Below are 15,490 nucleotides of genomic sequence, written 5' to 3' on the forward strand. Positions count from 1 at the left end.
TGACAAAGAAATGATCAGTTTATAATTTTAATGGTAGGTTTATTTGAACAGTGAGAGACAGAATAACAACAAAAAAATCCAGAAAAATGTCAAAAATGTTATAAATTGATTTGCATTTTAATGAGGGAAATAAGTATTTGACCTTCTTTCAATCAGAAAGATTTCTGGCTCCCAGGTGTCTTTTATACAGGTAACGAGCTGAGATTAGGAGCACACTCTTAAAGGGAGTGCTCCTAATCTCAGTTTGTTACCTGTATAAAAGACACCTGTCCACAGAAGCAATCAATCAATCAGATTCCAAACTCTCCACCATGGCCAAGACCAAAGAGCTCTCCAAGGATGTCAGGGACAAGATTGTAGACCTACACAAGGCTGGAATGGGCTACAAGACCATCGCCAAGCAGCTTGGTGAGAAGGTGACAACAGTTGGTGTGATTATTCGCAAATGGAAGAAACACAAAATAACTGTCAATCTCCCTCGGCCTGGGGCTCCATGCAAGATCTCACCTCGTGGAGTTGCAATGATCATGAGAACGGTGAGGAATCAGCCCAGAACTACACTGGAGGATCTTGTCATTGATCTCAAGGCAGCAGGGACCATAGTCACCAAGAAAACAATTGGTAACACACTACGCCGTGAAGGACTGAAATCCTTCAGCGCCCGCAAGGTCCCCCTGCTCAAGAAAGCACATATACAGGCCCGTCTGAAGTTTGCCAATGAACATCTGAATGATTTAGAGCTCTTTGGCATCAACTCAACTCGCCGTGTTTGGAGGAGGAGGAATGCTGTCTATGACCCCAAGAACACCATGCCCACCGTCAAACATGGAGGTGGAAACATTATGCTTTGGGGGTGTTTTTCTGCTAAGGGGACAGGACAACTTCACCGCATCAAAGGGACGATGGACGGCGCCATGTACCGTCAAATCTTGGGTGAGAACCTCCTTCCCTCAGCCAGGGCATTGAAAATGGGTCGTGGATGGATATTCCAGCATGACAATGACCCAAAACACACGGCCAAGGCAACAAAGGAGTGGCTCAAGAAGAAGCACATGAAGGTCCTGGAGTGGCCTAGCCAGTCTCCAGACCTTAATCCCATAGAAAATCTGTGGAGGGGGAGCTGAAGGTTTCGAGTTGCCAAACGTCAGGCTCGAAACCTTAATGACTTGGAGAAGATCTGCAAAGAGGAGTGGGACAAAATCCCTCCTGAGATGTGTGCAAACCTGGTGGCCAACTGCAAGAAACGTCTGACCTCTGTGATTGCCAACAAGGGTTTTGCCACCAAGTACTAAGTCATGTTTTGCAGAGGGGTCAAATACTTATTTCCCTCATTAAAATGCAAATCAATTTATAACATTTTTCATGCGTTTTTCTGAAATTTTTTGTTGTTATTCTGTCTCTCACTGTTCAAATAAACCTACCATTAAAATTATAGACTGATCATGTCTTTGTCAGTGGGCAAACGTACAAAATCAGCAGGGGATCAAACACTTTTTTCCCTCACTGTACATTCTAGTAGGCTTAAATTGAAAATATGGCAAATAGGAGTGGCAATATCGTCCGCTATTATCTATATGTCTATAGAACTGGTCTGATATAGAGTGATGTCTATAGAACTGGTCTGATATGGTTCATTGTTTAGCTAGCTAGCTAACGTTAGCTGGCTGGCTCGCTAGCTAACGTTACGTGTATGATCTTATTATTTGTATCTCAGAGCCATTTGCTTTGATAGTTATAGCCTAATGTTAACTAGCTAACTTTGAACCTGGTTGGTTAGCTACCTGCAGATTCATGCAGGGTAGTAACGTCATGAGTTGGGATTATGGTTAATTGTTTAGCTAGCTAGCTAGCTAGATGTCTTAACAAAAGACTCCACTATGCAAGTATCCATTTCAATAGAATGTCACTGCGACAATTGTTGATAGACGTAGCTGGTAAATTCGCTCTGACTATCTACTCCGATTTCAGAGCACGGGTAAGATTGTAGCTAGCTACATTTTCAGATATTACACGTTTCTAACTGACGAATTTACGAACGCTCAACACCCATTGAATATGGCCGGTGTCAGTAAACGTTGGCAAAAAAGCGTAAATTGTTGCCAGCAGCACAGTTTCAGTCACCAACGCACTGGATAACATAAAAACAGCCTAACCAGCTCTGCTAGGGCGAGTAATGGTCAGTGAGCTGTTCTCTCATTTGTGTCTGGAAGTAGCTAGCAAGCTAGCCAACGTTAACCAGTTAGCTTGGGTGCTTGACTGCTGTTGTTAGTTCAGAATGCTCGAATCAACCCTTAAAGAGATGGGTGGGGCTAAAGCTTAAGTGTGAACAATGCTGAATGGGTGTAGACAAAGAAGAGCTCTCCAGTAGGTACCAAAACATTCAAAGGCCATCTTCTCAAATTTGAGGTTACAAGTTTATCAATAACTTTCAAAGCAGAATTACTTTCCCATTGGTCCTCAAACGCAGCGTATGATATACCATTTTGTAGCTCTGTGTCTCTGCTTTTATCCAATGTAAAAAACATAATTTCAAATTTTGCTACATAAGACCGAATCAAGGCGGTCGGTCACATTTGAACCCAACTACTGCTTACAGCACTGTGGTGCTCAACCTTTAACTTCTGTTATACTCTGCCACTATGCAGTGATCCTAGAATCCTCAAAAACAGAAAGATGCCGCAGGGTGTGTGTGTGTGTGTGTGTGTGTTAGAGAGAGTGACGATAGCCCACAGTGAAAACACCTGTAATCAAAAAATGATGTCAGTCATTTCCAAACATTCTTCTATTCTAAACACGTTGCATCCAATTGATTGAGCTCCTTTCAAACGAAGGGGATCGTTAAATAAACAGAGCGAGAGAGAGAGCGAGAGAGAGTCCTTCACTCCATTTAAGGAGCCAACCCTTCAGCCAGAAATATTTGGGAAATCATAGAATGTCGACTCCAACTTTTACAGAATCAATTAACCATAGACATACCGCCAGGCAGAAATAGCCAATGACCTACACTACCGTTCAAAAGTTTGGGGTCACTTAGAAATGTCCTTGTTTTCCATGAAAACATACATGAAATGAGTTGAATAGGAAATATAGCAAAATGCATAGAAAATGTAGTCATTGACAAGGTTAGAAATAATGATTTTTAATAGAAATAATAATTGTGTCCTTCAAACTTTGCTTTCGTCAAAGAATCCTCCATTTGCAGCAATTACAGCCTTGCAGACCTTTGGCATTCTAGTTGTCAATTTGTTGAGGTAATCTGAAGAGATTTCACCCCATGCTTCCTGAAGCACCTCCCACAAGTTGAATTGGCTTGATGGGCACTTCTTACGTACCATACGGTCAAGCTGCTCCCACAACAGCTCAATAGGGGTGAGATCCGGTGACTGTGCTGGCCACTCCATTATAGACAGAATGCTTCTTCCCTAAATAGTTATTGCATAATTTGGAGCTGTGCTTTGGGTCATTGTCCTGTTGTAGGAGGAAATTGGCTCCAATCAAGCACCGTCCACAGGGTATGGCATGGCGTTGCAAAATGGAGTGATAGCCTTCCTTCTTCAAGATCCCTTTTACCCTGTACAAATCTCCCGGTTTACCACCACCAAAGCACCCCTAGACCATCACATTGCCTCCACCATGCTTGACAGATGGCATCAAGCACTCCTCCAGCATCTTTTCATTTGGTCTGCACCTCAAACTTCGATTCGTCTGTCCATAACACTTTTTTCCAATCTTCCCCTCTCCAGTGTCTGTGTTCTTTTGCCCACGGGGGGGCCAGTATGAAAAAAAAAATTATGCACTCACTAACTGTAAGTCGCCCTGGATAAGAGCGTCTGCTAAATGACTAAAAATGTAAAATGTAAAATGTAAATCTTTTATTTTTATTGGCCAGTCTGAGATATGACTTTTTCTTTGCAACTCTGCCTAGAAGGTCAGCATCCCAGAGTCGCCTCTTCACTGTTGATGTTGAGGCTGGTGTTTTGCGGGTGCTATTTAATGAAGCTGCCAGTTGAGGACCTGTGAGGAATCTGTTTCTCAAACTAGACACTCTAATGTATTTGTCCTCTTGCTCAGTTGTGCACCAGGGCCTCCCACTCCTCTTTCTATTCTGGTTAGAGCCAGTTTGCGCTGTTCTGTGAAGGGAGTAGTACAAAGCGTTGTACGAGATCTTCAGTTTCTTGGCAATTTCTCGCAAGGAATAGCCTTCATTTCTCAGAACAAGAATAGACTGACGAGTTTCAGAAGAAAGTTATTTGTTTCTGGCCATTTTGAGCCTGTAATCGAACCCACAATTGCTGATGCTCCAGATACTCAACTAGTCTCAAGAAGGCCAGTTTTATTGCTTCTTTAATCAGCACAACAGTTTTCAGCTGTGCTAACATAATTGCAAAATGCTTTTCTAATAATCAATTAGCCTTTTAAAATGATAAACTTGGATTAGCAAACACAACGTGCCATTGGAACACAGGACTGATGGTTGCTGATAATGGGCCTCTGTACGCCTATGTAGATATTCTATTAAAAATCAGCCGTTTCCAGCTACATTAACAATGTCTTCACTGTATTTCTGATCAATTTGATGTTATTTTAACGGACAAAAAAATTGCTAAGTCACCCCAAACCTTTGAACGGTAGTGTACATTCACTCATTCACACATAATTAAGGGTCTGGCCCAGCTAAAGATGTACATTCACTCATTCACACATAATTAAGTGTCTGGCCTAGCTAAAGATGTACATTCACTCATTCACACATAATTAAGGGTATGGCCCAGCTAAATATGTACATTCACTCATTCACACATAATTAAGGGTCTGGCCCAGCTAAAGATGTACTTCAGACGCCTTTACTTTTTCCACATTTTGTTACGTTACAGCCTTATTATAAAATTGATTAAATGTGTTTTTTTCCCTCATCAATCTACACAGAAGTTTTTGCAAATGTATTAAAAATAAAAAACTGAAATATCACATTTACATAGGTATTCAGACCCTTCACTCAGTACTTTGTTGAAGCACCTTTGGCAGCGATTACAGCCTCAAGTCTTCTTGGGTATGACGCTACAAGCTTGGCACACCTGTATTTGGGAAGTTTCTCCAAATCTTCTCTGCAGATCTTCTGAAGCTCTGTCAGGTTGGATGGGGAGCGTCGCTGCACAGCTATTTTCAGGTCTCTCCAGAGATGTTTGATCAGGTTCAAGTCCGGGCTCTGGCTGGGCCACTCAAGGACATTCAGAGACTTGTCCCGAAGCCACTCCTGCGTTGTCTTGGCTGTGTGCTTTGGGTCGTTATCCTGTTAGAAGGTGAACCTTCGCCCCAGTCTGAGGTCCTGAGCGCCCTGTAGCAGGTTTCACCAATGATCTCTCTGTACTTTGCCTCGATCCGGACTAGTCTCCCAGTCTCTGCCGCTGAAAAACATCCCCACAGCATGATGCTGCCACCACCATGCTTCACCGTAGGGATGGTGCCAGGTTTCCTCCAGACGTGACGCTTGGCATTCAGGCCAAAGAGTTCAATCTTGGTTTCATCAGTCCAGAGAATCTTGTTTCTCATGGTCTGAGAGTCCTTTAGGTGCCTTTTGGCAAACTCCAAGCGGGCTGTCATGTGCCTTTTACTGAGGAGTGGCTTCCGTCTGGCCACTCTACCATAAAGGCCTGATTGGTGGAGTGCTGCAGAGATGGTTGTCCTTCTGGAAGGTTCTCCCATCTCCACAGAGGAACTCTGAAACTCTGTCAGAGTGACCATCGGGTTCTTGGTCACCTCCTTGACCAAGGCTCTTCTCCCCCGATTGCTCAGTTTGGTCGGGCGGCCAGCTCTAGGAAGAGTCTTGGTGGTTCCAAACTTCTTCCATTTATGATCCTGGTCCTCTGTAGCTCAATTGGTAGAGCATGGCGCTTATAACGCCAGGGTAGTGGGTTCGATCCCCGGGACCACCCATACGTAAAAATGTATGCACACATGACTGTAAGTCGCTTTGGATAAAAGCGCCTGCTAAATGGCATATTATTATTATTATATTATTATGATGGAAGCCACTGTGTTATTGGGGACCTTCAATGCTGCAGACATGTTTTGGTACCCTTCCCCAGATCTGTGCCTTGACACAATCCTGTCTCAGAGCTCTACGGACAATTTCTTCGACCTCGTGGCTTGGTTTTTGCTCTGACATGCACTGTCAACTGTGGGACCTTATATAGACAGGTGTGTGCCTTTCCAAATAATGTCCAATCAATTGAATTGACCACAGGTGGAGTCCAATCAAGTTGTAGAAACATCTCAAGGATGATCAATGGAAACAGGATCCACCTGAGCTCAATTTCGAGTCTCACAGCAAAGGGTCTGAATACTTATGTAAATAAGGTAAACATTCTAAAAACCTGTTTTCTCTTTGTCATTATGGGGTATTGTGTGTAGATTGATGAGGAATATTTTTCATTTAATCCATTTTAGAATAAGGCTGTAATGTAACAAAATGTGGAAAAAGTCAAGGGGTCTGCAAACTTTCCGGAAGCACTGTACGTACACCACCTTTCAAAAGTTTTGGGTCACTTAGAAATGTCCTTGTTTTCGAAAGAAAAGCAATTCAGCTGTGCTAAGATCATTGCAAAAGGGTTTTCTAATGATCAATTAGCCTTTTAAAATGATAAACTTGGATTAACAAACACAACGTGCCATTCGAACACAGGACTGATGGTTACTGATAAATGGCCTCTGTACGCCTATGTAGATATTCCATAAAAAATCTGCAGTTTCCAGCTACAATAGCCATTTACAATATTAACAATGTCTACACTGTATTTCTGATCAATTTGATGTTATTTTAATGGACAAAAAATTAGCTTTTCTTTCGAAAACAAGGAAATGTCTAAGTGACCCCAAACTTTTGAACGGTAGTGTATATTCACTCATTCACAGATAATTAAGGGTCTGGCCCAGCTAAAGATGTACATTCACTGGCTTCAGTACTATATACACCTCTGTTTAAAACAGATATTATAGATCTACCATGTTCCTCAGACACCGTGTCATCCGTGCCACATATTGGACTTTAAGGGTTAGGAGGGCCAAGGCCAATTGATACCAGACTGGGCAGGGAAGGGTTAAATGGGGGCTTCTGTGTTGGTCAGTCTCTCAGTTAAGGAATGTGATCAGAGCAATACAGCAAATCTGGAGAAATAGGATATTAGTAACCGTGTTAGCAGAAGTCTTCTCTCTCAAAACACCACAAGATAAAAAACAACTACATTATTTTAAACAACAAAGGGTCATTTAAATAAGTGAGCAAAGTACATCTGGTATAAGACCGGTACATGAATAGAAGCACAAACTGTTTTGATTTGGCAGGTGAGTGTGCTTGCATCTACCACAGTTCCTGTAATTCAAATGGACATATTTTGTTGTGGTATAATAAACTAACATCTTACAGAGTCAGTATCATCTCCTTGAATACAACCACAACCATTGTTGGGGATTCAGGGCATTTAGTGGGAAAGCGGCTTTCACTATTTACTTGACTTTAGTAAACCATTTGACCAGCGTGGCCTTAAGCATTCCACCCTGACGAGACCGACCAAGAACAATGTTTGCCTTCATCCATCTTCTACAACGCCCCAGAGAGAGAGAGAGTCTTTCCTAATATAATACCGTGCTCTTCCTTCCCTGCTGAGTAACGATATCAAGTTCCACTAACTCACTCACCCACTCACTCCCTGGGCTAGCTCACCGCTAATCAATTCAGATGCTACACCCAGAGCCAGAATGTAGGGAGGAAGGGAGGTAGGGAGGTAGGTAGGGAGGTAGGTAGGGAGGAAGGGAGGGAGGAAGGGAGGTAGGGAGGTAGGGAGGAAGGAAGGGAGGTAGGGAGGAAGGGAGGTAGGGAGGTAGGGAGGAAGGGAGGTAGGGAGGAAGGGAGGTAGGGAGGAAGGGAGGAAGGGAGGAAGGGAGGTAGGGAGGAAGGGAGGTAGGGAGGTAGGGAGGAAGGGATAAATAGAGGGAAATAAAGATATTGAGAGAGAAAAACAATAAACACAATTTTCCAAAAAAAGAGAGAGAGAGAATAGGAAGAAGAGAGAGAATAGGAAGAAGAGAGAGAATAGGAAGAAGAGAGAGAATAGGAAGAAGAGAGCAAGGATCATTCTGTAAAAACGGGGCCAGTTGAAAAGCATTAATTTATTTATTCACACTCTTCTTTTGGCCCAGTATCTCTCCATCTCTCAACACGACGAAACCCTTCCATGTCAGAGTTTACTGCTCTTGTTCACTGGGGGTGGGGGTTTGAGTTGTGCTGGGGGAAATGATCCTAACCTACGCCAGACAGTCCTGGAGAGATAAGGTACATGGTGTAGCCTATCATGGAGGCCAAACATGGAGTCAGGACATCTCTATGGCCTTTGTTCTCCCATTAACTCAGTATCAGTGGTCCAGCCAGCCAAAAGAAGGACCATAGAGAAAACAACACCATGATGTTGTCATGGAAATCAAGGCCAAACACAAACAGATGTTCAGTTAGGACAGCTCAGGAAATACTTTGGCCACACGAGCATGACAAATATAATAAACTAGTTCAGACAGAAATGTTAACCGATCACGCAGGTCTTGAGGTGAACAGGTTTGCATCTGCATGAGATATCGAGAACTTGATCTAATCATGTGGTGACCAAAGCGACGGTGTGGTTTTGGTGTAATAAATTGTAAACAAAAAAAGCAAGTAAAGTGCTTGTCAACTCCGTCAGTGGTGTTCTGGAAACATGACTGGTTTCTGAGACCTCCTATACCCAAGCATAATGAACGACTTAGATGACTGTTGTTGGGGGCTACGACACTGGGATTGTTGGGGGCTACGACACTGCTTATAACTAACTATAAGAAATCTAAGATGTGTCAAATAAATTATATCCAGCTCAGGGCTCTAGCTTTGCATCTACAAATATGAACATTTTATCATTAATGAGTTCGAGGAGAACAGCGCAAACTGGCTCTAACCAGAATAGAAAGAGGAGTGGGAGTCCCCGGTGCACAACTGAGCAAGAGGACAAATACATTAGTGTCTAGTTTGAGAAACAGACGTCTCACAGGTCCTCAACTGGCAGCTTCATTAAATAGTACCCGCAAAACACCAGTCACAACGTCAACAGTGAAGAGGCGACTCTGGGATGCTGACCTTCTAGGCAGAGTTGCAAAGAAAAAGTCCAGTGTCTGTGTTTTGCCCATCTTAATCTTTTCTTTTTATTGGCCAGTCTGAGATATGGCTTTTTCTTTGCAACTCGGTAAGAGCATTGAAGATGGGTCGTGGCTGGGTCTTCCAGTATGACAACGACACGAAACACACAGCCAGGGCAACTAAGGAGTGGCTCCGTAAGAAGCATATCAAGGTCCTGGAGTGGCCTAGCCAGTCTCCAGACCTGAACCCAATAGAAAATCTTTGTCGGGAGATGAAAGTCCGTATTGCCCAGCGACAGCCCCGAAACCTGAAGGATCTGGAGAAGGTCTGTATGGAGGAGTGGGCCAAAATCCCTGCTGCAGTGTGTGCAAACCTGGTCAAGACCTACAGGAAACGTATGATCTCTGTAATTGCAAACAAAGGTTTCTGTACCAAATATTAAGTTCTGCTTTTCTGATGTATCAAATACTTATGTCATGCAATAAATGCAAATTAATTACTTAAAATCATACAATGTGATTTTCTGGATTTTTGTTTTAGATTCCGTCTCTCACAGTTGAAGTGTACCTATGATAAAAAATTACAGACCTCTACATGCTTTGTAAGTAGGAAAACCTGCAAAATCGGCAGTGTATCAAATACTTGTTCTCCCCACTGTAGGTGGTTCAGAGTTCGTTTTGATACTTCAACCTGCGTGTCCTGATCGCGTCTGGTGTGGATGGACAAAAACAACATGCGCACGATGGCGCACGTGGACACAAGCGCGTACCCGGTCTAGTCAGCATGTACCTGACAGGCTCTCCAACAGCAACCAGAGGTTCAGAGTAACTCTGAGTTATGTAAACACTGCAACACTTGGCACATTGGGTTAGCCATTAGCCTACCTGACAATCGGTCAGACTAAGGGAAAGCAGACACATTCAGAGACAATCAGAGACAACCTCAGGGCTAAAGCATGGCTAGTGGCTGCCTGCGTGGGGGACAGGAGGACTGAAAACATACTGTTATTTCCCACTTCCAGGGCCTGGATCCAAAATTCCATTATAATTAAATCAATCAATGTGTGAAGAAACCCAGAGGACAGGATGGAAACAGAGCCAGAGAGGAGAAGCCATATTTTATTGTGTTACTTTTTTATTTAATTTTTTACTTTAGTCAATATTTTCTTAACTCTATTTCTTGAACTGCATTGTTGGTTAAGGGCTTGTAAGTAAGCATTTCACGGTACCTGTTGTATTCGGCGCATGTGACAAATAAATGTTGATTTACATTTTAGTCATTTAGCAGACGCTCTTATCCAGAACGACTTACAGTTAGTTTTTGATTTGATATGTAAGAAGCCCTTAAAAGTGCAATAATGTGTATAGAGTTGACTTACCATTAATGTTCATGGCTGGCAACACCACAGACATCTTGGGCCTGCTTCCTTTGTTGTGGCTGGTAGCAGGAAGTAAGAGGTGATCCTGAGAACAAGGAGCAGTCAAAATGTCAGAGGTCTAACAGCAAGAAGCACACTTTGACCTTAGCTAAGATTTTAACTTCAGTTTGACGTACACACCATCTCAACGGATGTCAAACTGGAGTTAAAATCTTAGCACACCTTGACCCACGTCAAATACCACATAAACATCGGACTGTATGTTCATCAGATAGCTGGCTATACACTGAAAGATTAGGGTTAGGGTAAGAGGTCATACAGCGTGAAGCACACCGTGCCCCACGTCAAATACCACCTAACATCAGACTGTATGTTCATCAGATAGCTGGCTATACACTGAAAGATTAGGTTAGGTAAGAGGTCATACAGCGTGAAGCACACCGTGCCCCACGTCAAATACCACCTAACATCAGACTGTATGTTCATCAGATAGCTGGCTATACACTGAAAGATTAGGGTTAGGGTAAGAGGTCACACAGCGTGAAGCACACCGTGCCCCACGTCAAATACCACCTAACATCAGACTGTATGTTCATCAGATAGCTGGCTATACACTGAAAGATTAGGGTTAGGGTAAGAGGTCATACAGCGTGAAGCACGCCTTGACCCACGTCAAATACCACATAACATCAGACTGTATGTTCATCAGATAGCTGGCTATACACTGAAAGATTAGGGTTAGGGTAAGAGGTCATACAGCGTGAAGCACACGTTGACCCACGTGAAATACCACCTAACATCAGACTGTATGTGTTCAGGTTTTACAATAATAACCACATGGCAGTCATAGACACTGAAATACACACCGATGTTCATCTGACAGATGCCTTTATACTGAAGGGGGGGAAAGGAACCCTGTGGTTGCTGCTTGTTAATCAAAGGGAAAACCCATCGACCCACAGCCCTGTCTGTATGACGTCAATCTGTCTGTACGTAGCGTGTTTTTCGAGACAGTTTGACCAAATTCAATCCAGTCAGTCAGTGGATGAGCTACTGACTGACTGCTAACTGTAGAGGGCAACAATATGTCTACTGCTCCACTAAGCACTATAGTATACAGTGGGGAAAAAAAGTATTTAGTCAGCCACCAATTGTGCAAGTTCTCTCACTTAAAAAGATGAGAGAGGCCTGTAATTTTCATCATAGGTACACGTCAACTATGACAGACAAATTGAGATTTTTTTTCTCCAGAAAATCACATTGTAGGATTTGTAATGAATTTATTTGCAAATTATGGTGGAAAATAAGTATTTGGTCACCTACAAACAAGCAAGATTTCTGGCTCTCACAGACCTGTAACTTCTTCTTTAAGAGGCTCCTCTGTCCTCGTTACCTGTATTAATGGCACCTGTTTGAACTTGTTATCAGTATAAAAGACACCTGTCCACAACCTCAAACAGTCACACTCCGAACTTCACTATGGCCAAGACCAAAGAGCTGTCAAAGGACACCAGAAACAAAATTGTAGACCTGCACCAGGCTGGGAAGACTGAATCTGCAATAGGTAAGCAGCTTGGTTTGAAGAAATCAACTGTGGGAGCAATTATTAGGAAATGGAAGACATACAAGACCACTGATAATCTCCCTCGATCTGTGCTCCACGCAAGATCTCACCCCGTGGGGTCAAAATGATCACAAGAACGGTGAGCAAAAGTCCCAGAACCACACGGGGGGACCTAGTGAATGACCTGCAGAGAGCTGGGACCAAAGTAACAAAGCCTACCATCAGTAACACACTACGCCGCCAGGGACTCAAATCCTGCAGTGCCAGACGTGTCCCCCTGCTTAAGCCAGTACATGTCCAGGCCCGTCTGAAGTTTGCTAGAGTGCATTTGGATGATCCAGAAGAGGATTGGGAGAATGTCATATGGTCAGATGAAACCAAAATAGAACTTTTTGGGTAAAAACTCAACTCGTCGTGTTTGGAGGACAAAGAATGCTGAGTTGCATCCAAAGAACACCATACCTACTGTGAAGCATGGGGGTGGAAACATCATGCTTTGGGGCTGTTTTTTTCTGCAAAGGGACCAGTACGACTGATCCGTGTAAAGGAAAGAATGAATGGGGCCATGTATCGTGAGATTTTGAGTGAAAACCTCCTTCCATCAGCAAGGGCATTGAAGATGAAACGTGGCTGGGTCTTTCAGCATGACAATGATCCCAAACACACCACCCGGCAACGAAGGAGTGGCTTCGTAAGAAGCATTTCAAGGTCCTGGAGTGGCTTAGCCAGTCTCCAGATCTCAACCCCATAGAAAATCTTTGGAGGGGAGTTGAAAGTCCGTGTTGCCCAGTGACAGCCCCAAAACATCACTGCTCTAGAGGAGATCTGCATGGAGGAATGGGCCAAAATACCAGCAACAGTGTGTGAAAACCTTGTGAAGACTTACAGAAAACGTTTGACCTGTGTCATTGCCAACAAAGGGTATATAACAAAGTATTGAGAAACCTTTGTTATTGACCAAATACTTATTTTCCACCATAATTTGCAAATAAATTCATAAAAAATCCTACAATGTGATTTTCTGGATTTTTTTTTCTAATTTTGTCTGTCATAGTTGACGTGTACCTATGATGAAAATTACAGGCCTCTCTTTTTTTTATTTTTTATTTCACCTTTATTTAACCAGGTAAACCAGTTGAGAACAGGTTCTCATTTACAACTGCGACCTGGCCAAGATAAAGCAAAGCAGTGCAATAAAAACAACACAGAGTTACATATGGGGTAAAAAAACATAAAGTCAAAAATACAACAGAAAATATATATACAGTGTGTACAAATGTAGCAAGTTATGGAGGTAAGGCAATAAATAGGCTATAGTGCAGAATAATTACAATAGTATTAACACTGGAATGCTAGATGTGCAAGAGATTATGTGCAAATAGAGATACTGGGGTGCAAAAGAGCAAAATAAATAACAATATAGGGATGAGGTAGTTGGGTGGGCTAATTTCAGATGGGCTGTGTACAGGTGCAGTGATCGGTAAGGTGCTCTGACAACTGATGCTTAAAGTTATTGAGGGAGATAAGAGTCTCCAGCTTCAGAGATTTTTGCAATTCGTTCCAGTCATTGGCAGCAGAGAACTGGAAGGAATGGCGGCCAAAGGAGGTGTTGGCTTTGGGAATGACCAGTGAGATATACCTGCTGGAGCGCAGACTACGGGTGGGTGCTGCTATGGTGACCAATGAGCTAAGATAAGGCGGGGATTTGCCTAGCAGTGATTTATAGATGGCCTGGAGCCAGTGGGTTTGACGACGAACATGTAGTGAGGACCAGCCAACTCTCTCATCTTTTTAAGTGGGAGAACTTGCACAATTGGTGGCTGACTAAATACTTTTTTCCCCCACTGTATCTATAGTGTCATCACACTACAGGACAGTGAGGCGCCATTACAGACAATCCAAACACACTCCAGGGTTTACAGTGAGGCCAGGAAGTCACAGCTAAAGGCCACAATCAACATGAAAGCGCCTCACATCTCTAGTGAGCCATAAACATGCTAATCACAAATCAGACGGCTACCATATGGGCTAGTCCCTGTCAACTGTCTCTCTCCCCACGGCTTAAAGCAAGTAGTTAAATACTTCAGCTGTGAAATAAAGCCCACCAAAACTCTCTTTAATGGTGATTTCTGGCTACGCCTTGAGATGTTCAGGGAGTTTAAGAACACTTGGTCTCTTGAGACAATTCCAATTCCATAATGACACAACAAAGCAAGCATTATAACCTGAATATGCCATGGTATCCATCTTGAAGTGACAACTGAATTGTGAAACTCAATACGGAATAAATGAGAGAGACACACACAGAGAGAGCACCATTGCCCTTTATGGTTGTGAGGTCTGGGGTCCGCTCACCAACCAAGAATTCACAAAATGGGACAAACACCAAATTGAGACTGCATAAAACATCCTCCGTGTACAAGGTAAAACACCAAATAATGCATGCAGAGCAGAATTAGGCTGATACCCACTAATTATCTAAATCTACAACCACCTAAAAGGAAGCGATTCCCAACCCTTCCATAATAAAGCCATCACCTACAGAGAGATGAACCTGGAGAAGAGTCCCCTAAGCAAGCTGGTCCCAAGGCTCTGTTCAGAAACAGACCCAACAGAGCCCCAGGACAACAACACATTTAGACCCAACCAAATCATGAGAAAACAAAAAGATAATTACTTGACACATTGGAAAGAATTAACAAAAAACTGAGCAAACTAGAATGCTATTTGGCCCTAAACAGAGAGTACACAGTGGCAGAATACCTGACCACTGTGACTGACCCAAACTTAAGGAAAGCGTTGACTATATACAGACTCAGTGAGCATAGCCTTGCTATTGAGAAAGGCCGTCGTAGGCAGACCTGGCTCTCAAGAGAAGACAGGCTATGTGCACACTGCCCACAAAATGAGGTGGAAACTGAGCTGCACTTCCTAACCTCCTGCCAAATGTATGACCATATTAGAGACACATATTTTCCTCAGATTACACAGATCCACAAAGAATATGAAAACAAACCCAATTTTGATATGAAAACAAACCCAATTTTGATTGCATACTGTGAAATACCACAGTATGCAATCACAGCAGCAAGATTTGTGACCTGTTGCCACAAGAAAAGGGCAACCAGTGAAGAACAAACACCATTGTAAATACAACCCATATTTATGTTTATTTATTTTCCCATTTGTACTTTAACTATTTGCACATAATATGACATTTAAAAATGTCTTTTTTGTTTTGGAACTTTTGTTGAGTGTATACCCGACGCAGGACCCACTGGTTGATGCTTATTTATAAAACCCTCTTAGGCCTCACTCCCCCCTATCTGAGATACCTACTGCAGCCCTCATCCTCCACATACAACACCCGTTCTGCCAGTCACATTCTGTT

The 15,490-nt window shown here is 42.9% G+C and overlaps 1 protein-coding gene across 3 annotated transcripts in view; it reads right to left on the minus strand.

Moving 5' to 3' along the window:
• The window catches only part of atf6 (activating transcription factor 6), a 102,890-nt gene that overhangs the window by 11,548 nt on the left and 75,852 nt on the right, over positions 1-15,490 (minus strand). For all 3 annotated transcript variants that reach the window (XR_005994546.1, XM_041840638.1, XM_041840639.2), the window contains one exon: positions 10,536-10,620. Coding sequence is in view for 2 of the 3 variants with exons in the window: in XM_041840638.1 (XP_041696572.1) it covers positions 10,536-10,620 (85 nt within the window). In the remaining variant the exon portion in view is untranslated. The remainder of the gene's footprint in view (positions 1-10,535; positions 10,621-15,490) is intronic.

This window comes from Coregonus clupeaformis, chromosome 20 (assembly GCF_020615455.1).
Source record: "Coregonus clupeaformis isolate EN_2021a chromosome 20, ASM2061545v1, whole genome shotgun sequence".
In the NCBI taxonomy this organism is placed as follows: Eukaryota; Metazoa; Chordata; class Actinopteri; order Salmoniformes; family Salmonidae; genus Coregonus; species Coregonus clupeaformis.